At 43.8% G+C, this 25,967-nt stretch overlaps 1 protein-coding gene and 1 pseudogene across 2 annotated transcripts in view; both read left to right on the forward strand.

The window, feature by feature from the left end:
• The first annotated feature begins 12,963 nt into the window (after nt 1-12,963).
• PPA1 (inorganic pyrophosphatase 1) overlaps nt 12,964-25,967 on the forward strand; it is a 29,751-nt gene continuing 16,747 nt past the window's right edge. The window contains exons 1-2 of the mRNA XM_015147456.3: nt 12,964-13,095; nt 16,134-16,192. Of these exons, the coding sequence (XP_015002942.1) occupies nt 13,032-13,095; nt 16,134-16,192 (123 nt within the window). The 5' untranslated portion in view covers nt 12,964-13,031. The remainder of the gene's footprint in view (nt 13,096-16,133; nt 16,193-25,967) is intronic.
• On the forward strand, nt 15,103-15,747 carry LOC100425012 (interferon alpha-inducible protein 27, mitochondrial pseudogene; annotated as a pseudogene). The gene has a single exon (XR_013398098.1). The product of XR_013398098.1 is annotated as an interferon alpha-inducible protein 27, mitochondrial pseudogene (transcript).

Raw genomic sequence — 25,967 nt, forward strand, 5'->3', positions numbered from 1 at the left:
GCCCGGACCCCACAAACCACAGTCTGCCCGGCCCTGTGCTGAGGAGTCTCTCTTGGGGCCTGGAGGGTGCATGAGCTAATTTGCATTGGAATGGAGGGCGAAGTTGGCAAAGGAAGATGAGAGTCCCCCTATCATTAGTCTACTGTGTATTCATCCAAAAAGCAAGGTGAGAGCCAAGCCCAGGGCTGGATGGACAAAGCATTGCTATTAAGCTCTGTACCTTTTTGCACCCGTTTCCTCAGCTCACCCCTCAGAAGTGCCACTGATGAAAGATAGATGAGAAGGAGGCGGTCTAAATGGGCTTCATTACAACAAACAATGTTGAATGAACAATACATTCCTTGTTGAATAACCCAATTATTTATGATCATGGCATTTTATTGTTGTTTTTCTCTGTCTCTACAAAAGCCCTACATAATCATTGTGGAAATTTTACAAGATCTGGATAAGCAAAGGCAAGAAAACGAAAAGCACCCAAATCCTACCACAGGAGATAAGCATAGAGTCCTTTTCTGTGCATGTATCTCTCAATATATTTAACATTCTTAGAACAGCTTTATTGAGGCAGAACTTGCATATGAAGAAATTCATCCATCTTAAGTGTACTGCTTGATGAGTTTTAACAACTGTATATAGTTATGTCCCTGCGACACTGAAGATATTTCCATCATCCTAAAATGTTTCCTTGTACTAATTTATAGTCAATCCTTTCCCATGCTCCTGATTCCAGAAAACAATGATCTGATTTCAGAATGTCATGTAGATGGAATCAGTCTGCAGCCGAGTCTGGTTTCTTTCACTTAAAATGATGTTTGCAAGATTCATTCATGCTGTAGCATGTATCAGTAGTTTTTCCTTTTGATTGCTGAGTACTATTCCACTGTATGAATAGATCACATTTTGTTTATCCATTCATCAGTTGATAGACATTTGGTTATCACCAGTTTTTGGCTATTATGAATAATGCTGCTATAAACATTCATGTATAAGTCCTTATATGTATGTGTATGTATGTTTTCCATTTTTCTTGGGTAGATACCTAGGATTGAGATTGGTAGGTTGCATGGTCTGTGTATAATTTAACTGTGTAAGAAGCTGCCAAAGTGCTTTCCAAAGTCGCTCTACCATTATGCACTCCCATCAGCAGTGTATTCCAGTGTTCTGCATCCTGGCCAACACTTAGCAGTATTAGCCTTTTGAAAATTTCTGGGCCAGGTGTGGTGGCTCATGCCTGTAATCCCAGCACTTTGAGAGGCTGAGGTGGGTAGATCACCTGAGGTCAGGAGTTCGAGACCAGCCTGGCCAACATGGCAAAACCCCATCTCTACTAAAAATATAAAAACTAGCCAGGCATGGTGGCGCACACCTGTAGTCCCAGCTACTTGGGAGGCTGAGACACGAGAATCACTTGAACCTAGGAAGCAGAGGATGCAGTAAGCCAAAATTGCACCACTGCACTCCAGCCTGGGTGACAGAGCAAGACTCTGCCTCAAAAAAAAAAAAGAAAGAAAATAAGGCCGGGCGCAGTGGCTCAAGCCTGTAATCCCAGCACTTTGGGAGGCCGAGGCGGGCGGATCACAAGGTCAGGAGATCGAGACCATCCTGGCTGACACGGTGAAACCCCGTCTCTACTAAAAAATACAAAAAACTAGCCGGGCGAGGTGGCGGGCGCCTGTAGTCCCAGCTACTGGGGAGGCTGAGGCAGGAGAATGGCGGGAACCCGGGAGGCGGAGCTTGCAGTGAGCTGAGATCCGGCCACTGCACTCCAGCCTGGGCGGCAGAGCGAGACTCCGTCTCAAAAAAAAAAAAAAAAAAAAAAGAAAATTTCCCTGATGACTAGTGATGCTGGGCATCTTTTTGTGTGTTTATTGGCTATTCTTATATCTTTTATTGTAAAGTATCTTCAAATCTGTCTTTTAAAAACATGATTTTGGCTGGGTGTGGTGGCTCACACCTGTAATCCCAACACTTTAGGAGGCCAAGGTGGGCAGATCACTTGAGGTCAGGAGTTCAAGACCAGCCTGGTCAACATGGAGAAACCCTGTCTCTACCAAAAACACAAAAATTAGCCAGGTGTGGTGGTGTGCGCCTATAATCCCAGTTACTTGGGAGGCTGAGACAGGAGAATCACTTGAACCTGGAAGGCAGAGGATGCAGTGAGCCAAAATTGCACCACTGCACTCCAGCCTGGGTGACAGAGCAAGACTCTGCCTCAAAAAAAAAAAAAAAAAAAAGAAAGAAAGAAAAGAAAAGAAAATTTCCCTGATGACTAGTGATGCTGGGCATCTTTTTGTGTGTTTATTGGCTATTCTTTTATCTTTTATTGTAAAGTATCTTCAAATCTATCTTTTAAAAACATGATTTTGGCTGGGTGTGGTGGCTCACGCCTGTAATCCCAACACTTTGGGAGGCCAAGGTGGGCAGATCACTTGAGGTCAGGAGTTCAAGACCAGCCTGGTCAACATGGAGAAACCCCGTCTCTACCAAAAACACAAAAATTAGCCAGGTGTGGTGGTGTGCGCCTATAATCCCAGTTACTTGGGAGGCTGAGACAGGAGAATCACTTGAACCTGGGAGGCAGAGGTTGCAGTGAGCCAAGATGGCGCCACTGCACTCCAGCCTAGGTGACAGAGTGAGGCTCCATCTCAAATAATAATAATAATAATAATAATAATAATAATATGATTTTATTGTAGAGATTTTAGCACAAAAATTTGCCCTAAATCTAAGGGGTATTTTTTTTGTGAATATAATTTTTTTTTTTTTTTTGAGACAGAGTCTCACTTTTGTCACCCAGGCTGGAGTGCAATGGCGTGATTTCAGCTTACTGCAACCTCCGCCTCCCGGGTTCAAGCAATTCTCCTGCCTTAGCCTCCGGAGTAGCTGGGATTACAGGTGCCTGCCAACACACCCAGCTAAATTTTGTATTTTTAGTAGAGATGGCATTTTATCTGTTGGCCAGACTGGTCTCGAACTCCTGACTTCAGGTGATCTGCCCGCCTCGGCTTCCCAAAGTGCTGGAATTACAAATGTGAGCCACCGTGCTCGGTCAATGATTTTTAAATACATTAAGAATGGGTCTAAAGCAAGGTAAAAGGATATAGTGTGATAGAAGTAGGAGGGCTATTTGAACAGATGGTTAGGAATGGCCTCTGCAAGAAGTGACGTTTGAGTATAGATAAGAAGTCAGAGAGGGAGCCATGTGACTAACTGGGGAAAAAACAAACCCTGACAGAGAGAACATCATGTACAGAGGTTCTGAGGGAGGACTGGGATAACTGAAAAGGGAATTAGTAGATATCAAAATGCTATTGAATTTCAATAATTAAATTTCTGGTTAACTCAAAATATGTATTCAGTGTCTATTAAAAGTCAGGCATAGGCCAGGCATGGAGGCTCATGCCTGTAATCGCAGCACTTTGGGAGGCCAAGGTGGGTGGATCACTTGAGGTCAGGAGTTCGAGACCAGCCTGGCCAACATGGTGAAACCCCATCTCTACTAAAAATACAAAAATTAGCCAGGCATGGTGGCAGGCACCTGTAATCCCAGCTACTTGGGAGGCTGAGGCAGGGGAATCACTTGAACCTGGGAGGCGGAGGTTGCAGTAAGCCAAGATAGCGCCACCATACTCTAGCCTGGGCAACAGAGTGAGACTCCATCTCAAAAAAACAAAAAAACAAAAACCAAAAAAAAAACCAAAAACACAGCCAGGCATAGTACTACGTACTTTGTGTCTGTTATTTATTTCTCACAATGGACCATAAGCTCCATGAGAACAGGAACTATGTCTATTTCACTTACCTTTGTGGATTCAGCTAGGATATTGCCTGGTGCATAGGAAGCACTCAATAAATGTCTGTTGAATGAATGAAGTAATTAACTAAGGTATTTGTTATTATTCCCGTACAATAGATTGGAAATGCAAGTCTTATCAAGAAATAAAGTAACTTACTGGAGATTATATAACTAGGAGGTCCTGAAGGTGAGACTCAAACCTTAGTCTATCTGACCAGAAAGCCCAGGTTTTTGCCATTCCCCAAGCTGCTGTGGTCTCTCCTTCCTATGTCTGGGAAACTGAGGTTCAGAATAACAGAAAAGAGGCTTGATGGAGGTCTCCCATAACCCTAAAAATAAAATCAGCCAGCCACAGGCTCCAGGCTGCTGTTTTGGCCATGAGACACATTTGCATCACTTTCAATGGCTTCCAAAGATTTGGGATAGAAGGAATACCTGCAGTTTAGGTAAAAGGCTTAAATTTAGTTTGACTCAATACCACATCAAGCCCTCAAAGCTGCCACGGGCTCCCCTGCCCTGTGGTCACGGAAGGAGCAAAAGCTGCTGAACTGGCTGTAGTTGTTTGTGTTCTCCTGCTAGCTGCAATGCCTAGGTCTTTGAATCCTGTCACCAACAAATGATGCTGTTGTCATGTGCAAGCAACCAAATTAATGTGGGTGGAAAAACCCAAGCTTAGTGATTTGGGCAAATTAGTTTATCTGTCACATAGCCAGTGGTGGTATTAAATCACTCTCTGTTTCAGGAGTAATCACTCTCCCCCCATCACCACCCTCTCTGTCTTCCTTTCTGTGTGGAAGTTAGAACAGCCAAGTTAATCTGTTTTAGAGACTGAGTGATCTACATTTCTGTGTTTTGACTGCCCCCCAGGAGGAGTATGTTGTGTAGTGCATTTTGTTTGTCCATAGTACTGTCTCTTGGTCCTCCGAAGCCACCTCTAATGATCATAATCGCCTCTTTTATTCTTCTCTAGTCCATGTCTTTGCAAAATGATTCTGTTACCTATGCTATAAATTATGGAAAATAAACTCATTATGAAAGAGTTGTTTAATTTTTACTCTCCATTGCATTAGTAGTTTTTCCCTTTTGCTTCCTCACTGTGAATGAGGTTTTCAGGCAAAATAGCGATCCTTTCCAAAAAGGTAGAGAGTAGGCTATGTGACCACTAACATAACTGCAGTATTTCCACTTTGCGGATGGGGAATTAAGTTGCATGGAGGTGAAGGCATATTACCGAGGGCCCCATAGCTCCTAGGTGTTGACAGCAAAACAACATTTTAGGCTTTGTGGACGGCAGTCCAGTGTTCTTAACACAACACCAAATTACACATTTATAAATATTTGTGAGTTTAGGTGAAACTTAATTCTAGTATGTTAACACAAACTCAACATACTTAGTGTCTACTGAGTCTGGGAACATTGGGCCTCTCCACAGTCCAGTGAGCAGAGAGAGAAAAGAGAAAAACCTACAATCAGGTACCATGGTCGGCCAAAAATGTTAGGGAACAGCCAGAGGGATGTCAGAAAAGGGTTCCCATAAGAAGCCTGAAATAAGTCTTAGAGACTGAGTTAGGGACCACCACTTAGAGAGGAGGGTTTGAAGCAGGAAAGGGACGCGCAGAGACCTTCATCTTCTAGAGCTCATGTTGGCAGCACGTAGAGTACACTAAAAGGAAAGGGAGCTGCAGGCCAGTAAGGCCAGAGGTATTTCCAGGAATTCAGGTGAGAAATCTGGGATTGGCTAAGGCAATAGGGATAGAGAAGAAACAAGAAGTTCAAGAGATGTTTGAGAGCTCAGTTCAATGTTCCCTGGCCTGGGAGGATGTGGCAGGATGGCTCATCACCTATGATGCTTTTAGTTGCCAGTAACAGAAACTTGACTCAAGCTGGCTTAAACTAAAAAGAATACAATGGCTCACATAACAGCTAAGTGCAGAGGACTGGTTGGTCCAGGGGCTCAACAGTGTCTTCAGGGACCCAGGTCATCTCCATTCCTCTGCTTTTCCATCTACCCTGTGTGACCTGCATGCATCCTCATTCTGGTTTCCCTCAGGGTGTAGAATGTGGCCACTAGCAATCAAAGCTGCTTGCTTCCTTGTTTACATCGACTCAGAGAAGTGGGGAGGGGACAGGAATCTCTATCATCATGAGTTTCTCTAACAGCAAGCAGTGCCAAACTCTCAATGGCTCAAATTATTAGGTGAAGTACCTATTCCTGAACCCATCACTAAGGCCAGGGGAATGCCACATTCTGAATCCCGTGTTCTGGGATGGGGTTTCTGAACAGTTAATGAGGATGAGATTATAATGATTTGGACAAATCAATGCCCTCCCTGGACCTAGAGTCAATCCCCCAATTTAATTAGTCTGGGTTAACTAATCTGGGGAAAGGGTGAAAGGCTGTTGAGAAGTTGGATCCATTAGCATGTTTTTCAGCTGCAAGAAACAGAATACCCTGAATCTAACTGGTTTAAACACGACAGCACAAGAAAGTCAATTTATTATCTCATGTTACAAGATCTGAGGCAGGGAAGCTCCAGGGTTGTTAATTCAGCAGTTTAATGACACCATCAAGAGTCAAGGTTTTCCCACTATGCACCTTCATTGTAGATTTATCAATATTACCTAAGTCTACCTCTCCTCCAGCTTGTAAGGCAGTGGCTGGCAAATTTCTGTGACAACGTCCAACAGAAGAGGAGCGGGCCTCCTCCTATGTATCTCTCGTAGATGCAAGAGATCCTTTCCCAGAAGTCTCTCTTACAACTCCCCTTACATTGCTACGGCCAGAACTGTGTCACATACCCATGACCAGACCAGTCACGGGCACGGGGAATGAAATAACTATGACGAACTTAGACTGATCAGGATCCTCGTCCGGGGCTGGGGATGGCACTGAGTTAGGGGTGGTAGGTAGACGCATGTCTCTGAGCAGAGTACTGTTAGAAAGGAGGGAGAGTGAACAGGTGTTAGGTGGGTACCACCAGTGGCTGCCTCAGAGGTCAACCAGGAAGAACCCAGAGGAACTTCCAGGTTAGCTGACTGAGCAGATACTGCATCATTAACTGAGACAGAAGACTCAAGGGAGAGATGGTGAATTCACTTTTGAACTGGGGTAAGGGGTTGTTTATTACAATATTATCTAGAAAAACTGACTAATAGAGCAATTGGTACCAAAAGCAGAATGCTGTCCCAAAATGTGTATTGTTGCCTTTGGGGCCCAGTGGTAGGCAGCAAGGAAAACGTAGCCTTTGATCACCTGAAAGACAGGCAATATACTAAATAGCATGTGGTTTTAGGCAGAGAGGTGGGAAACATTATTACGAATGTGACTTGGTTGCTTTTAGCTGGACTTGACAGGATTCTATAATAAATAGATGAACTCAGAAAAGAACTTGGTGTTTTGTAAGCAAGGATGAAAGGAAAAAGAGAGAATCCAGAAGTTCCAGGGTTGATAGATGCAACTGTTGTTCATCTCCAAACAATAAAGGTAGATATTGAGAAATGCTTTGATTCATGAAGTTGATTAAGTCTCAACTTAAAACTTAGCCTTGGGACAGACCAAGGGGCTGAGCAACACCTCCGAGTAAGTCCTTTGTTGGATAAAACGGCTCAGGGAAAACAGACCAAAGGCATGGTTCTCCCATGGAGGCCTGTTCAAGTTACCTTAGTAATTATGCCCAGAAAGCAAAGAATTATAGGTGTGGTGATTGACATACAGTGCTGACTAGAATCAGACAGGTAAAGCACTATCAAAGCTTTCAAGGACATTGTGAAGCCAAAGACACACCAGCCTGGCTTAAAAGGGACTATGACTGTTGCGGAAAACCTTTGGGCTCTGAAGTTTCTGTGGGCAGGAAGGAGGCTGAGAAAGCTACTCAATCCTCATGGAGTGGATATTTTCTATAATAGATATGGCCAAGAAGGATAATGCAGAGGGTAAAGCCAAGAGCCCTCAAGAATGATACCAGGGGGCTACTTCCAGGTAGCTGAACTGGGACCAAATGAAAGAACATTTCCTAGACCCAGAAAGATTTGGAAGTCTAAGAACCACTGATGTTCTTTCTGTTTATGAATGGGAGTGTTAATTTCAGTGCTTATTCTGTCTTTGTTTGACCATTGCACGTCAGATATAGATGTGGGATAGGGAAACCTTTTCTCTATAAAAGATTAGCTGGGTGTGGTGGCGTGCACCTGTGGTCCCAGCTACTTGGGAGGCTGACGTGGGAGGATCACTTGAGCCTGGGAAGTTGAGGCTGCAATAAGCTGAGATTGTGCCATTGCACTCCAGTCTAGGTGACAGAGTGAGATCCTGTCTTAAAAACAACAACAATAAAAAGATATAGATGTGGGGTGATAGGTCACATTTGCTTACATCTCTGGATGAAGAGGAGCAGTATCTGGACATAATGTTGAAATTATCATGAGATACTAAACTTGATACCAGGATTGTTTGAGACTTTTGGTGTCACTCTTTAGGGCGAGTGAGTGTGTTTTTCCTGCAAAAAGGGAGAGATGAACATTTATGACTAAGAAGGTGGACTTGTAATAGAGGGTATTATCGTTCCTAGTTAATTGCTTCTCTCCCTGTAGGAGGATTATACAGTCTTAAACATGGTTACGCATTTGCAGTTCCCCCTAGGGGAGTATTCATACGTCCGTGCCCAAAGTCATAGGACTTTGTGCATAGAATGAGTGAAAGTGACATATACCATTCCTGAGCAAAAGCTTGTGAGCCATTGTACGGTTTGCCATTTCTTTTTTCCCTCTGCGGCAAGACCAAGATGGGGGATGCTACTTCAGTCTGAGCTGAAAATAGGAAGGCAGATGGGGCAGAACCACAGCTGACCCGTTGTCACCACCATGGAACCCAAACAAGAAATACGTGTTCATTCTCACAAGCAAATGAGATTTTTTATATTGTTTGTTACAGCAGCATAAACAGGTAAAAACTGACTAACTAAAGCTGGCTTACCATTTGGGCCCAGCCAATGGAGACACAGACAGGAGATTGGAGGAGTGGTTGAGGAAGGGAAGGGGTGTGTCTCCCTTCCTTTTCTGCCTCAGGCAGCATCTCCAGCAGCAACTCTGTACAGATAAACAGGCCCACTGTGCTGCCAGCTCCACCCAGAGACCCTGCACTCCTCCCTCTGGGTGACTGTGCCTCTTGCTCCCATCTCTCCAGCCTCGAGATGGTAGTGGCTTCTTGCCATTGCCAATCTCCGTTTGGTTTCTCAACTCTTTTATTATCTATTGACCAACTCCCCGCCTTAAAGTTCTTGTCTTAAACACTTTGAGTAGCTTTTGTTTCCCTGGTTGACTTTAGCTGATACACCATCCTATGTACAAATTTTGGAGTAACTTAATCTCAGATGTCTCAAACTTTGTTTGTTTGGAAAAAAGATATATCTGCTTTTATAATTGTTTTTTTACCATCTAAACCATTTTTAAATGTACAGTTCAGTGGCATGAACACTCATATTGTACAACCATCACTACCATCCATCTCCAGAACTTCTTTCTTTTTTTCTTTCTTTTTTTTGAGACAATCTCACTCTGTTGCCTAGACTAGAGTGCAGTGGTGCGATCTCAGCTCACTGCAACCTCCGCCTCCCGGGTTAAAGTGATTCTCTTGCCTCAGCCTCCTGAGTAGTTGGGACTACAGGTGCATACCACCAGGCCCAGCTAATTTTTGTATTTTTAGTAGAGACAGGGTTTTGTTATGTTGGCCAGGCTGTTCTTGAACTCCTGACCTCAAGTACCCACCCACCTTGGCCTCCCAAAGTGCTGGGTTACAGCCGTGAGCCATGGCACCCAGCTTCCAGAATTTTTTCATCTCCCCAAACTGAAACTCCACATCCATTAAACAATAACTCCTTTTTCCTCCTTCTTTCTAGGCCCTGACAACCACCACTCTTCTGTTTGTCTCTCTAAATTCCACTATTCTAGGTATCTCATGTAAGTGGAGGTACACACTATTGGCCCTTTTCTTGTTTGGCTTATTTCACTGAACATAATAATAGATTTCAATATAAATTTGAAAGTTTTCATGTTATAGGACCTCTAGGTGGTAGCTGACACCAAAGATATACATGAGATAATGTAGACAGACAGTATCTCTCTAGAGAGAGAGAGAACATGAGAAATAAGAAAGACAATGATGATTAAGATGATGAAATGAAGAAGACTGAGAGGGAGAATGAGAAATGAGTAGCAAAGAAGTAGGAACGGGCAAGGCATGGTGGCTCATGCCTGTAATCCCAGCACTTTGGGAGGCCGAGGCAGGCGGATCACGAGGTCAGGATTTTGAGCCCAGTCTGGCCAACATGGTGAAACTCCATCTCTACTAAAGGTACCAAAAATTAGCCGGGCGTGGTGGCACACCCCTGTAATCCCAGCTACTCGGGAGGCTGAGGCGGGAGAATTGCTTGAACCCGGGAGGCAGAGGTTGCAGTGAGCCGAGATTGTGCCATTGCTCTCCAGCCTGGGTGACGAGGCAAGACCGTGTCTCAAAAAAAAAAAAAAAAAAAAAGAAGTAGGAAGAACACGAAAAGAGAATGCAGTCATGGCCTGGCGCTGTGGCTCACACCTGTAATCCCAACATTCTGGGAGGCTGAGATGGGCGAATCATTTGAGGCCAGGAGTTCGAGGCTAGCCTGGCCAACATGACAAAACCCCATCTCTAATAAAAATACTACAATTAGCCAGGCATGGTGGTGCATGCCTGTGATCCCAGCTACTCAGGAGGCTGAGGTACAAGAATCACTTGAACCTAAGAGGTAGAGGTTGCAGTGAGCCGAAATCACACCACTATACTCTAGCTTGGGTGACAGAGTGAGACTCTGTCTCAAAAAAGAAAACAAACAAAAAAAGAGAGTGTAGTTGCAAGCCAAAGAAGGAAATTAGAGACACCCAATAGGGTCACCCAGAGCAAAGGGGACAGGATATGGACTGGAAAGTGCCACTAGATTTGGTCACTGAGAAAGATAATATTTGAGAAGAGATGGACTCCTTCTCTGTCAAACTAATGTACTTAAGAAGGTATTCACCTTTTCATTAATTCCTCTACCCATTCGTCCAGCAAAGATTCAGTAAACATCTACTCTAGGCTGTGTACTGTGCTAGGCCCTAGGGAGACATAGTAGACCAAGGTCCTTTTGGGCCTATGGGCTCACTACACTTGACTGCAAAGGAAAGTTACAATGCACCAGGGCTGGGTGTTTTACCAGAGCTGGTACTGACTGGCTCTCTGAATACATTCGATGAAACAAGAGCCAGTGTGCAAGTTCAGAGGTCAGTGAGACTTTATTATCTTGCTGTGAACTGGCAGGAGGCAAAGGGAAAGTGTATGTAGAACATTATTATTGCATCACTGCTGTCTCCTTAAGTCAGTCACAGATGAGAGTCTGGGTATTTCCAAGAAAATTGGTTCCATCTGCTCAAAGGCAGAAAAGTGATAGAGCAGTCCAATCAAAAGAGCATCCCCCTTAAAATATTCTCTGAACTTGATCCTACTTTTTTTTTCTTTTTTGAAACAGAGTCTCGCTCTGTCACCCACACTGGAATGCACTGGCATGATCTCAGCTCACTGCAACCTCCGCCTCCTGGGATCAAGTGTTCTCCTGCCTCAGTCTCCCGAGTAGTTGGGATTACAGGAGCGTGCCACCACGCCCAGCTAATTTTTGTATTTTTATTAGGGACAGGATTTCACTGTGTTGGTCAGGCTGGTTTCGAACTCCTGACCTTAGGTAATCTGCCCACCTCAGCCTCCCAAAGTGCTGGGATTGAAGGCGTAAGTCACCATGCCTGGCCTTGACCCTAATTAGTGACTAAACTATTGCTTCGCTATTTTTTTTTCCTGCCCTTTTGTTCTAACTGCAGTAAAACTGTGGTGTAATGTTCCAAAAAAATCAGTGAATCACAGCCTTCTGAAAATTAATGGGTGTCAGTGGGATTTGGGAGTTGGACAGAGACAAAGGGAGGGACACCATAACTAACTGGAGATCTTACTAGGTTTTCATTTAATATTCATTTTTTACAATAGACATTGTTTTGAAAAGAAGAGTTTAATTCAAAATGTCCTTAAGACACATTATCTTTAATGCTCTAGGAAAAGTTATTTAAATAAATCCTGGCCATGAAAATTTTTTAACAAATAAAACTAGGCATTCTTTGAAATGTAAATAATAATTTTCTAATTTATATTGAGGATTTTGGACATACTTTTTTTCTTTAACATGTATGCCCGGGGAGGTAGGTAAGTGATGCAAATATTTGCCCATTGCCTCTATCAGACTTTAGTTTTTGGGGTCTGGCCTGACATGATGAAATATAAACAGGAAAACAAGCTCAGAGGAGCCTATCCCTAAGAGCAATCCTTCACGCGACTCTAGCTCACGCCTGGACCTTCCCAATGCTTCCATCTGAAGCCCCTGGGGACCCGGGTGGGTTAAGTAAGGTGGTGGGGGGCGGGTAGGGGAAAGGGGGTAGTAAATCTTCCCCCACTGGGGAGGGTGACAGTAACAACTTCCAGAGTGTTTACAAAGACCCAGGTTCTGCTCCAAGCCTTTGACGTGTATTAACTCGGGTAATCATCCCAGTAACTCATGAAATAGTTACTATTACTATCTTCACTTCCCAGATAAGCAACGGAGTCAGAGAGGTTATAGAAAGTGGAAGAGCGAGTACCTTACTGCTAGCCACTAGGGGCGTCAGTATGGCTCAACTTTGTTAAGACGGATCAGAAAAATGCTCACCTTTAAGACCGCAAGCAGGGCCTGTCTGGGGAAGCAGATGACTTATCATCGCCTTTTGAGATAAGGAATAGGTCTGCGGGGAGGAGTGTGTGAGAATCAAAGGTGAGTTCCCTGTGTGCGTGGTCGGCCGTCAACTCCTAGCTAGTCCAAGCTTAGGGCCTGCGCATTTGCCCTCCCGGGTCAGAGCCCAATGCCGAAGGAATAGAGCCAGCGCCGGCGGCAGCCACGTGGCCCAGACTCTGATCCCCCACTGTCATCGCAGAGGCTGGGCCCGAGGGGCGGGGCTCGGGAGTGCGGAGTGCGCCTGCGCACGGGGTTGGCCCGGCGGGGGCGGGAACGCTAGCGGAGCCGCGTTAAAGGCGCTCCCCGCCCCGCCCACCGGTCCAGTACTCGTAGTGCGCAGGCGCGGGGCTCTCTGCTTGTCTGTCGGCGCCGCGTGCGGGCTGGTGGCTCTGTGGCAGCTGCGGCGGCTGGACTCCGGCACCATGAGCGGCTTCAGTACCGAGGAGCGCGCCGCTCCCTTCTCCCTGGAGTACCGAGTATTCCTCAGTGAGTGTCTGCGGTCCCCGGCCCCTCCGCGCCGGTCCGCCCATTCATTCCCGGGCCTCGCCTCCCCGGGAGGGTGCGGCCCGCGTTCGGCCCCAAGTCTCCGACGCGTTGTGGGGCCTGGCCGGCCCTCACATTGCACACTTGCCGCCGCCGGTCGGGGCAGCGGGGGTCGCCTCCGGCCATCCCTCCCCGCTGAACGGCGATGGTCCCTTTCTCACGCCACGGGGTACCCGAACCTGGGCCCAGCTAGTTTTGCATGTGTCCGACTCGGACAGGGTCTGATGGGAAAAGGAAATCACAGACCCACTCTAGAAAGGTGCCTGGAGGTAGCATAATGCCCGTAAGAGGATTGCTCAGTTTGGAGGGACGGCGACTCCGAGGGGGGGCAGTGACTTCCTAAAGACCTTAATTCCGCCGCCGTAGCTCAGATTATGGGCGCTGAGCGGAGCCAAGTCCACCCCCTCATTTTACAGAAGGGGAAACTGAGGCCCGGATCGGGAGCCTCTGTGAAGGCGCTGGACCGGTCCTCCGGGGTCCCGGTAGCGCTCCTGCCTCTCCGCCGCCTGTGTTCCCTCAGCGCCGATGCTGGGAATCCTTATGAAACAGAAAGCTGTTCCTCTCAAATCAAACAGATGACGTCAATCTGGAAGAATGACTGAGAAAGTGCCAAGTTTTTTACCTTTGCAGGATTCGGCGTCTAGGGGGTACCTACCCCGGGTCCTGCACCTAGGGCTGCACGGGGAAACCGGGAGGCTGCAGGCTGGCGCCCTCCACGCTCCTTAGGGCACCACCTTTTTTTTGGCCTTGTAGGTGGAGGAAATCTACTTGGGGTTTTTCTTTATCCTCTTACTCCCCCCACCCCCAGCTACTAGGAGTAGATTATGGGCGATAACGGAGGCGTTCGTAAATGTGTCACCACAAGCGCTTCTATTTTAATCTCTTTACAGTTTTATTTGGAAGGAAATGGGCAGGTACCTCGAACTCTGAGTTGGTGTATGAAGGACCGGGAAGCGGGGAGTAGAGGGGACGAATGGGAATAGGCATTGAAGGAACAAAGCTCCTAGCAAAAAGTAGCCTGGTGCGGGAGGAAAAGGAAAGTGAACCGTAAAGCAAACATCTAGCTGAAGGTTAACTATCAGAAAAATCCAGGAAGCGTGAGAACTACCCACCCCTCCCCATTTTATTTAATTTTGCAATTAAGCAACAAGGGCAGTGCAGTGACTTTTGACTAATAATTCATGGAACTGTTTTTCTGGAAATAGTGTTGGCTCCAGAATTTCTCTGTAGGAAGGGCTTACAGAGGTGACTGGTTTGAAGGTGAGGGGTGGATCTTCAAGCTGTATATGCAGAATAAATACACTGCTTTTACTTAGGTTATTTGCAATTAATATTTTCTCTCTATATATATAATATATATGTTATATATATCTTCCGTTATGGGAGACCAAAGCTACTTCTAGAATTTGGCACTAGCTGAAGTAACTGTTTTTGTCGAGTGGAACTCTCTGGAACTTAAGAAATACTAATAATTAGAACCCACTATATAGTTATCAAATTTTAAGTGCTTTATCCTTCCTTAATATAAATAAACTTTTTTTTAGCTTTGTAATATTACATTTGTCAGTTTCTCTAAAACTGATAGAGGACTGGACAGACTGCAAAGTCACAATTGACCCTAAAAGGACTTTTATGTTTTATTGTTTGTGTTTTGAAACAGAGTCTTGATCTGTTGCCCAGACTGGAGTGCAGTGGTACTCTGCAACTTCAGCCTCCCGGGTTCAAGTGATTCTCCTGCCTCAGCCTCCCGAGTAGCTGGGATTACAGGCACTTGCCACCACGCCCGGCTAATTTTTGTATTTTTAGTAGAGACAGGGTTTCACCATATTGGTCAGGCTGGTCTTGAACTCCTGACCTCATGATCCGCCCACCTTGGCCTCCCAAAGTGCTGGGATTACAGGCGTGAGCCACTGCGCCCAGCTTAGTGTGAGAATAATATCTTGGTTTAAAAATGTGTACTGGTGGAACACATCCGAGCTTAAGATGGTGGGGTCAGCTTCACATTCTCAGGAACTCTCCTTCTCTGGGCCAGGGAATTAACCCGAGCAGGCATGGTGGCCTCAGCTTTCACCTCATCAGCAGTGACCGGTGTGGCCAAAGTGGCCAGGGTGGCCTCTAGCCGTGCCGTAGTCTTACCCCTGGCGAGGATTGCTACAGTCGTGATTGGAGGAGTTGTGGCCGTGGAGGCTGTGCCCATGGTGCTCAGCGCCATGGGCTTCACTGCGACGGGAATCACCTCGTCCTCCATAGCAGCCAAGATGATGTCCACAGTGGCCATTGCCAATGGGGGTGGAGTTGCCCCGGGCAGCCTTGTGGCTACTCTGCAGTCACTGGGAGCAACTGGACTCTCCGGGTTGACCAAATTCATCCTGGGCTCCACTGGGTCTGCCATTGTGGCTGGCATTGCGAGGTTCTACTAGCTCCCTGCCCCTCGCCCTGCAGAGAAGAGAACCGTGCCAGGGGAGAAGGCACCCAGCCATCCTGACCCAGTGAAGAGCCAACTATCCCAAATATACCTGGGGTGAAATATATCAGATTCTGCACGCCCAGAGGAAAATAAGAAATAAAGATGAATTGCTGCAAAAAAAAAAAAAATGTGTATTGGTTGGGTGCAGTGGCTCACCCCCGTAATTCCGGCCCTTTGGGAGGCCGAGGTGGACAGACTGCTTTGAGCTCAGGAGTTGGAGACCAGCCTGGGGAACATGGCAACACGACCTCCCTACAAAAGATACAAAAATTATGCAGGCATAGTGGCTCATGCCTGTAGTTCCAGCTACTCCAGCTACTCAGGAGGCTGAGGCTGGAGGATCACTTGAGCCTTCAAGAGGGAAGCAGAGGTAGCAGTGAGCCAAGATCACACCATTGTACACCCTCCTGGGTGACAGAGTAAGAGACCCTGTCTCAGGAAAAAAAAATGTGTACTATGTGCATTTAGCACTACAATTAATTACAGTAATAACTTTTTCTAATTTATTTTGCAGAAAATGAGAAAGGACAATATATATCTCCATTTCATGATATTCCAATTTATGCAGATAAGGTAAGGCATCCTTGTCTTTTGGACACAGTCTGTTTACTCAGATCAACTAGTTCTACATATGAATTTTCTTACATGTCTCTCAACAAGTGCTTAAAATGCCTCGCTGTGCTGTGAGTTAAAGGTCGGTTGATTAGACTGGGCGTGGTGGCTCATTCCTATAATCCCAGCACTTTGGGAGGCTTAGGCGGGTAGAGGCCAGAAGTTCAAGAACAGCCTATCAACATGGTGAAACCCTGTCTCTACAAAAAATACAAAAATTAGCCAGGCGTGGTGGCATGTACCTGTAGTCTCAGCTACTTGGAAGGCTGAGGTGAGAGGATCGTTTGTGCCTGGGAGGCAGAGGTTGCAGTGAGCCGAGATGCCACCACTGTACTCCAGCTGGGTGACAGAGTGAGACCCTGTCTCAAAAAAAAGACCATTGACTAAATAAGAAGTTAGTCTTAAAACTAGATTATTTAGTTAAAGAAGCAAATATAACTTGGGGAACGAGAGGAGGCATAAAAGCAAAAGTATTTAATCTGTCTTGGTTAAAAAAAAAAAAAAAAAAAAAAGAAAAAATTACATTAGTCCTTTTTGTATGTGTATTTGGAACTAAAGTCGCAATACTTCATTACTGGTTCTAAAATAAACCAGGTAGCCAGCACAGAATTTTGACTGTGGGAACTTTATGAAATAGTAAAAATAAACTAGATTATTCAATGAGTATAGGAAAATTTAGTAATGGGCTAGTACAGTTAAGATTTGCACAGTTAAGATAGAGTTAATAAAGGTAGGCACACAGACTTCTAAAAGGAAATAGCTGTTCCTGTATATACCAGTGAAAAGAAACCTAACCGTAGCACAGATTGGTAGGTTTACCACAAATTGGTAAAAACCTTTACTTTTCTAGGGGGAAAAAAGTCTACAACTGTATACACCAGAATAGCTGAGTGTGGGGCGATTGTAATCTCACTTAGGAGGCTGTGCTGGGAGGACCACTTGAGCCCAGGAGTTTGAGACCAGACTGGGCAACATAGCAAGACCCTGTCTCAGGAAAATAAATAACAATAAAAATATATATCAAAATATTTATGATTCATGGGACTGCCCGTGACTCTTGGTTTTATTTTCGTTTTTGTCTTCTTATATTGTCTAATCTTTTTACAAAGAACATGTGTTATAAGTACAACTTTAAACATTTTTAAAAAACCCATCTCTTCTTAGCCTCCTTTCCAATGGAAGTAGTTTGTACTGTATTTAGCAACTTGGCACAAGGACAAATATCTTTTTCTTTTTCTACCTTTCAATTTTTTTCCTTCAGTACGGAAGTTTGATTCACATTGAGTACAAAGGTTTTTGAGTTGTAAGAATTACATAGGTTATTGACCTTCCTTAGCTAGATGTCAATACACAACACACGTGAACATCACTTTGCAATGCACGTCTAGAATAATAGTAATTTTGTTCTTGTGTGTGCTGTCTTACTGTTTTTCTGGGCGTGACTATTAGATAGAAATAGACAAATTCATTGCACTTCTACCAGGAAGTTTGCTGCAGTTCTGTACTGCCAGAAATTCCAAATTTTGCATTGCTTCCAAGGAGCCTTCCTGGGTAAGACTCCAATTGGAGGCAATGGAGCAAACAGCCCCAGGCCAATTATGTGCCACAAATACAGGAGGGACCTCTAATTGGCATGTGTTTTTCCTGTGGGAGTATCAGCATTGTATTTATTCAGAAACTTGAATTTGTTACATCTGATTTCCTGGGAGTTGATATAAACTGCAGAATCCTTCCCTCTTGAATTGGCCCCATTGGGTTGGCTTGAATTATCTGCTTGTTGTATTACAGTATGTATACCATACTGTAGCATCTCAGACCATTTTGAGCAATGAAGAGGTATAAAATGATGACCCTAAGTTTATTGATAATACCCTGGCATACAGGTGTGCTACAGGAAGAAAACATTTTCTTGACATAGAGCTGTTTTCCCAGTGTTCATAATTGATTGTATTCCTACCAAGGACCAGAATGATCATAGATGTTTTGGTACCTACTCTTATTGCTGCTTCAAGTTACTCCAGAATAGGAAACAAGCTACATTTTGGTGTCCTGTTAAATGTGTTCACTTAGATTACTTAGGGACACTGAAGTCTTATAAGGGACTGGTTGTGTCTATAAAGTGGATTACTCAAATGAAGACTCTGCCCTTGGCCTGCCCTGTCCCAGCTCAAAAGCACAGGCTTTTATGACTCTGGATTTTACCAGTGGTCTAGACCTCAGTGGACCTTGGGCAGGAGCCTTCCTGTCTGACAGGCCGGAAAGAATTCTTTTGTTTTGTTTTTAAGGAAGTTACTTGTTTAAAACACAAATAAAGGTGTGGTAGACATCATTTTGGATTATAGCCTTTAAAAAAAAATCTGATTAACTTGATTCGTTAGAGTGTGATTTTCTTTCTTTTTTATAAAAAAATCCATTGTGATTAATTTTACATGAATACATTCTTATGAGCTTGGCCTTGGACTTTGTTCCTAATGTGGTCAGTCGTCTGAGGGATGATAATGGGGGAATGTTGATCAAGTGAGCATGTACCTTTAACATGGCTCAGCCAGCTCCACTAAGGAAAAATGTCCAAGGACTCATATCCATATCAGACCTTTTTTTTTTTTTTTTTTGAGACAGGGTCTCACTTTGTCACCTAGGCTGGAGTGCAGTGGCATGATCGTGGCTTACTGCAGCTTATACCTCCCAGGCACAAGTGATTCTCCTGCCCCAGCCTCCTGAATAACTGGGACCACAGGCACATACCACCACGCCCAGCTAATTTTTCTATTTTTTTGTAGAGATGGGGTTTCCCTATGTTGCCCAGGCTGGTCTCAAACTCCTGGTTTAAGCGATCTGCCCACCTTAGCCTCCAAAAGTGCTGGGGTTGCAGGCATGAGCCACTGTGCCCAACCCATATCTGGACCTTTTAATGTGGCTATTCAGTTCGGCATATGCCGTTAGGTAATCAGTCCAGCCAGTTCTGGAAAATCTTTTGACTCGGGTACCCTGCTTTGATTATTACCAAATCCAGTGGGTAGAGAAGGTAAAGGCAAGGGCTCACTGGATATTTTTAAATTGCAGGGATGTCCTTTGCTCTGGATCAATTTTAGGATCAAATATAAAAGCACCTATAGCTCAGAGTATCTTCTAACATAAAACTTCTGAGATACCAGAAATTTTCCAAAACATGGTAATAAACAGTATGAAACACTGGGTAGATAAAAGCTTTCTGTAAATCTTAAAGTGCTCAAATATCATGACCTGATTTTTTAGTTTTGGAAATCAGATATTTTTCTATTCCGTATCTTAAACTTTCATGTTAAATTCTAATTCTGACAATGTAGGGTTCTGTTTTTTTCAGGTGATTGTTGGGAGCATATAGAAGCATGTATAAATATGGAATATGTGTTTCTTTTTTTCCCTTCTGAAAGAAAGTCAAGCCTCTAATCAAACAGATTGATGCTTCAGAAACTTAAAAGAATATTATCTACAATTTGGCATAAATGCATTTTTTCTTGGGAATGTTTCCATTGTCAAAATTGTTAGTCATTGCAAAACAGAAAAGTTTGACAACTGGAAATGCAGACCCTTGTGCTTGATATTATAAAGACATTAAAATAAACAGATTATGCTTAGAATATCTGTTTTCAAAATGTAGTCATCATAAAGCTTATCTGAAAAGAAAAAATAGCAAAAATAGCAGCTTTTTCTTTCCTCCCCCCTTTTTTTTTTAAAGACAGGGTCTCACTCTGTTACCCAGGCTGAAATGCAGTGGTGTGATCTTGGCTCACTACAGCCTCCACCTCCTGGGCTCGAGCAATCCTCCCACCTCAACCTCCTGGGTAGCTGGGACTACAGGTGCGCACCACTGTACCTGGCTAGTTTTTTTGTATTGGTAGAGACAGACTTTCGCTGGTCCCGAACTCCTGAGCTCAAACAATCCACCCACCTCAGCTCCCAAAGTGCGGGATTACAGGCATGAGCTACCACACCCAGCCAGCAGCTTATTCTTAATTATGACATGACAAATTAAGTTATTGCTCTACGTAGGTACATATGGTAGTGTGTAGTAGCAAATACAGGCATTTATTTGAGCTGCAATGAGTAGAAGATCTATGTAACTGGAAAACAAATGAGTATTTCTAAAAGTTTTGTGTGTATGTGTTTTAATTTCTTTAATAAGTTAATGATCTCCCTTGGAATCTTAACACAATTTTTTGAGCAAATGTTTTTTGGGTTGGTGTAAGTCATGTCTTTCTTTACTAAGTCACAATTCTAAGTGAATAAGGGGCACAACAGTGTGAACTTCGGTCATCGTGTTTCTTTCTGATAGCTTCTCAAATAGACTTCTGTCACTGTTGATGAAATATTTCAGGTATCCATATACTTTTAACAAATTAGAGTATATCCTTCTAGAATCATATTACCAACTTTACAGCCAGAACAGAGTTAAGAGCCATTGTCATTTGGTGAGCAGTGAATAAGGTAAAGTATTGTTGGAAATGATGAAATCTGGTATACCTTTTCGAAAGCATCTTTATGGGGATGGAACATTTTCTTTTAACTATATGAGTTCTTCTGATAGGGATTTTATACTCCAAAACTAATCTAGAAGTTAAAAAAAAAAAAAAAAAAAAAAAAAAAAGGAAAGCTTGGTTTGGATTAGCTTCTTGCTGTATGTTTATTCTCTAGATAAATTTAGAAGAAAATTCTCTCCACCGCTACTGTTTTTTCTCCAAATTTTATTGCAAAACAATAAAGATTTAAAAACGGGGGGTAGACTAGGTGCCGTGACTCATGCCCATAATTCTAGCATTCTGGGGGGCCTAGGTGGATGAATTGCTTGAGCTCAGGAGTTCAAGACCAGCCTCAGCAACATGGTGAAACCCTATCTTTACCAAAAAAAAAAGAAAAAAAAAAAGTTTAGTTGGGTGTGGTGGCAGGTACCTGTGGTCCAGGAGGGCTGAGGTAGGAGGATCACTTGAGCCCTGGAGACGCAGGTTGCAGTGAGCTGAGATCGTGCCACTGCACTTCAGCCTGGGTGACAGGTGAGACTCTGTCTCAAAATAAATAAATAAATAAGAGTGATGGTACCAGAGGGTGATTTTTGTGTTTCTTTCTAAGCCTGGTATTTACTAGATTTCTGAAGTTATCTAGAGAAACACACAATGAGTCAACTTGAAAATGCTAATGTCAGCCACTTGGTGTAATTCTGTAGTATAGTTCATCGAATTTACCAAATCCAGGGTTAGAAATAAGTCTCAATGCCGGGCATGGTGGCTCACGCCTGTAACCCCAACAGTTTGAGAGGCCGAGGTGGGCGGATCACCTGAGGTCGGGAGTTTGAGACCAGCTTGACCAACATGGAGGAATCCCGTCTCTACTAAAAATACACAAATTAGCTGGGTGTGGTGGTGCATGCCTGTAATCCTAGCTGCTCAGGAGCTGAGGCAGGAGAATCGCTTGAACCCAGGAAACTGAGGTTGCGGTGAGCCAAGATTGCACCATTGCATTCCAGCCTGGGCAACAAGAGCGAAACTCTATCTCAAAAAATGAAATAAAATAAATAGATAAGAAATAAGTCTCAATAAGGACACATTGAACTTAACTGCTAAGATTTAAAGATGAGATGTAATTAAATTAAGAGCATGTTCCCTATATATGTACTTAACTGCGTTAGTAATACCAGCCTACCAAATGGCCATAGCCTGGTCATTAGTAAATGACTTGTCAGACTACTGACTTGGTCCACAAGACTCTAACCAGTTTGGAGATGAGACTGGCCCTCACTATATTACTGTAATTAATATTCCTGTTTAATTAGTGAAGTTATAAGCCTAACCAAGATATAGGAGATATTTCTTCTATTCCTGAAACATTTTTATTTTAAATCTTTTTGATTAATGGAGTGATACAATGTAGACTTGTTGAGTTGCCAATTTCCTTAGAATCTGGACATCTTTAACATTTTGTTGTAACGTCTTGACTACTTGATAAAATGATTATAAATCTGGGAAGTAAAATAGACTTTTATTTTTTTGTAGAGACAAGGTCTATGTTGCTCAGGCTGGTCTTGAACTCCTGGCCTCAAGCGATCCTCCTGCCTCAGCCTCCCAAAGTGCTGGGTTTACAGGCACAAGCCACCATACCTGGCCTGAAATAGATAGTTATATTTCTGACTTTGGGAAGTCAGAGGTAAAGTTATAGTTTGCCTTTTCCCGTATCCGCCACTGGTTTATCAGCAAGGTAATTATTGGGTTTATCAAAATCATCCCTTTAGGGAGACTTAACTTCCTTCTTTTCTGAAGCTGTTAACAGAGCTGAGAGCTCTGATGCCAGACCAATGACTGAGACTCCAAAGCATGGTAGGATTGGAGGATGCATTCTGGGAAGTCCTAACAATGGGGGTAACAAGATAGTAAATCCAAGATCCAGCTAAGTAACAGTTGAAACAGTTGGGATTAAAGAAGAAGGAATGAATTTGTAACTGAGTAGTACTAAATTTCTTAAAATCGCTATTTTTTAAGTGCATGAATATTGGAATCATTAAAACGCATAAAAACAGTACAGTTTTATAGCAACTCCGTTGCTATAAAATTCATTGAATTTCTCATATCAGTTGCCCTGAAAAATCCTAAATATCACTGTTGTTCACCTAGTGGCAACTCTGAATTATTAGCCAGGATGTCTATAAGAAAGTTGTTCTTTAGTAGTAATTCCTGCTAAAGTATGTGGGACACCCTCTCCTTATAAGTACAGAGTTGGGCAGGATGGCTTGCACCTGTAATTCCAGCTACTAGGGGGGCATAGACGGGAAGATCGCTTGAGGCTAGGAATTAGAGACCAGCCCGCTCAACATATCCTGACTTCATCTCCAAAAACATAATTAAAAAACAATTAGCCAGGTGTGGTGGTGCACACCTGTAGGCCCAGCTACTCAGGAGGCTGAGGCAGGAGGATTGCTTGAGACCAGGAGTTGGAGGCTGTAGTGAGCTATGATTGCATCACTGTACTCCAGTCTGGGTGACAGAGTGAGACCTTGTCTCTCTCTCTCTTTTAAAATTTTTTTTTTTAAGAGACAGGTCTTGCTATGTTGGTCAGGTTGGTCTTGAACTCTTGGCCTCAAGCAGTCCTCCTGCCTCTGCCTCCCAGAGTGCTAGGATTATAGGCATGAGTTGCCACGCCTGGCTGAGACAAGTATTACTACAGCATCTACATGAATTTGAAAGTGTGCTAAACATTGATTTTTACAGATGAGTCACTCACCCCAAGCTGTAGCATGAGGCCTACAAGCTGGAGTACCTGATTTAGCAGGCGAGAATTCTACCCCTGAACCACCACCAAGGCTACCAGCAGGAAGTATCTGATTTGGAAATCCAACGCTTTGGGAGTTAAAATAACTTTTATTTTGTTCATTGCTAGTCTTCAGAGCCTGGAAAAGTACCTGGCACATCCTGGTGGTCCACAAAAAATATTTGTTGAAAAAAATCAATGAATTGACTCTGGCTTTTGCAGGTACTCCCTGCTGTTTTTGCCCAGCTAATTTCTTCTTCTTCTTCTTTTTTTTTTTTTCTTTTGAGATGGAGTCTTGCTCTGTTGCCCAGGCTGGAGTGCAGTGGTGTGATCTCGGTTCACTGCAACCTTTGCCTCCCAGGTTCACGCTGTTGTCCTGCCTCAGCCTCCCGAGTAGCTGAGACTACGGCGCCCGCCACTACGCCCGGCTAATTTTTTTGCATTTTTAGTAGAGATGGGTTTTCACCGTGTTAGCCAGGATGGTCTCGATCTCCTGACCACATGATCCGCCCACCTTGGCCTCCCAAAGTGCTGGGTATAATCCCACCTATAATGGGTATAATCACACCTATAATGGTGTGAGCCACCACGCCCGGCCTCACCCAGCTATATTTCTAAAAAGCACCAGACCTTCAGGCTTTTGTTCGCTGTAGAATTCTCTCACCATTTTCTGAAGGATGTTTTCTTCCTTGTTATTTTTTTCCTTCCCATTAATTATGTAGATTTATGTTATTAGGTAATACTGTTTTGAGAGTCTACACATATTTGTCATTTAATGCTATTAAAGTGTTCAATATAGTTTCTAAACTTTGAATTAGTTATTTCAGCTCTATTTGCTATATCTTTCTTGAAGCAATGTATTCATTTGGTGGCTTTCTTTTTTTTTTTTTTTTTTTTTGAGAGGGAGTTTGGCTCTTGTTGCCCAAGGTGGAGTACAATGGGGCGATCTCGGCTCACTGCAACCTCCGCCTCCCAGGTTCAAGCAATTCTCCTGCCTCAGCCTTCCCAAGTAACTGGGATTCCAGGAATGCCTCATTATGACCGGCTAGTTTTTATATTTTTAGTAGAGACAGAGTTTCTTCATGTTGGTCAGGCTGGTCTTGAACTCCGTATCTCAGGTGATCCACTCGCCTCGGCCTTCCAAAGTGCTGGGATTACAGGCGTGAGCCACAGCGCCTGGCCTGGTGGCGTTTTAACAAAATTAACAGCTAATCTTGGCGAGCTCTTCAGTTGATCTTTCATGTCATAACAGCTCCATCTTGTGAATCTTTAGGGTACTGCTACTGAAAACCGAAGGCCCTGACTTTTCTTTTCACGGACCTACAGATCTCATTTTTACGCCTGAGAAGTGGACAAAACTCTTGAAAACTTAGTGGGCAAGGTGAAATGTAGTCAAAGATTGGTTCTGAGGTTTTCTACCCAGGATGAACAATCAGGGTTACATTTTCTAAACCATCTAGTTATTTTAGAGGGATACAGGGATAGAGCAGTTTCTTCAGTCCTAGATTTAAGTAATATCTCCATTCTTTTGGTTTTTATGTTGTACTGGGTAGGTGAGGTGTCAGGAGGCTTGGTGCAGAAACCCATGGATGCTTTAGTCTTCCATGGTTTCAGCAGGAACTTAAAATGACAGAAGTTTTACACTTTTGAATTGAAATCAGTGTAGTTTTTCTGCTTGGTACCAGCAAGGTAATTATTAACTTGGAACCTTTGACTTATTCCCTTGTGGCTTATCAGTTCCCATGTTTTGATGGAAAGTAGCAAAGAAGTAATTCTAAAGAGTGATGTAACCAAGTGATTTTCATTTTAAGTTAAGTTCTTAAAATGTACTTTACCAGTCTGGGTAACATGGCAAAACTCCATCTCTACCAAAAAAAAATTTTTATATATATATATCTATCTTTTATCTATCTATCTATCTTAGCTGGATGTCGTGGTGTGCACCTGTAGCTCCAGCTACTCAGGAGGCTGAGATGGGAAGATTGCTTGAGCCAGGGTGGTTGAGGCTTCAGTGAGTCAAGCTCATGCCACTGCACTCCAGCCTGGGTGGCAGAGTGAGACCCTGTCTCAAAAAAAAAAAAAAAAAAAGAACATTTTATAAGCAGGACTGCAGGCCAGGTGCGGTGGCTCACACCTATAATCCCAGCACTTTGGGAGGCCAAGGCAGGTAGATCACCTGAGGTCAGGAGTTTGAGACCAGCCTGCCAACATGGTGAAATTCCATCTCTACTAAAAATACAAAAATAAGCCCAGTGTAGTGGCACGCCCCTGTGTAATCCCAGCTACTTGGGAGACTGAGACAGGAGAATCACTTGAACCCAGGAGGTGGAGGTTGCAGTGAGCCAAGATTATGCCACTGCGCTCCAGCCTGGGTGACAGAAAACAGTTATTACAGATTTAGCTTCATCTGTGCCCTTTGTAGAGGCTGAAAACTGAAAAACTGCAGTTAAAGTTCTATTCC

This window comes from Macaca mulatta, chromosome 9 (genome assembly GCF_049350105.2).
Source record: "Macaca mulatta isolate MMU2019108-1 chromosome 9, T2T-MMU8v2.0, whole genome shotgun sequence".
In the NCBI taxonomy this organism is placed as follows: Eukaryota; Metazoa; Chordata; class Mammalia; order Primates; family Cercopithecidae; genus Macaca; species Macaca mulatta.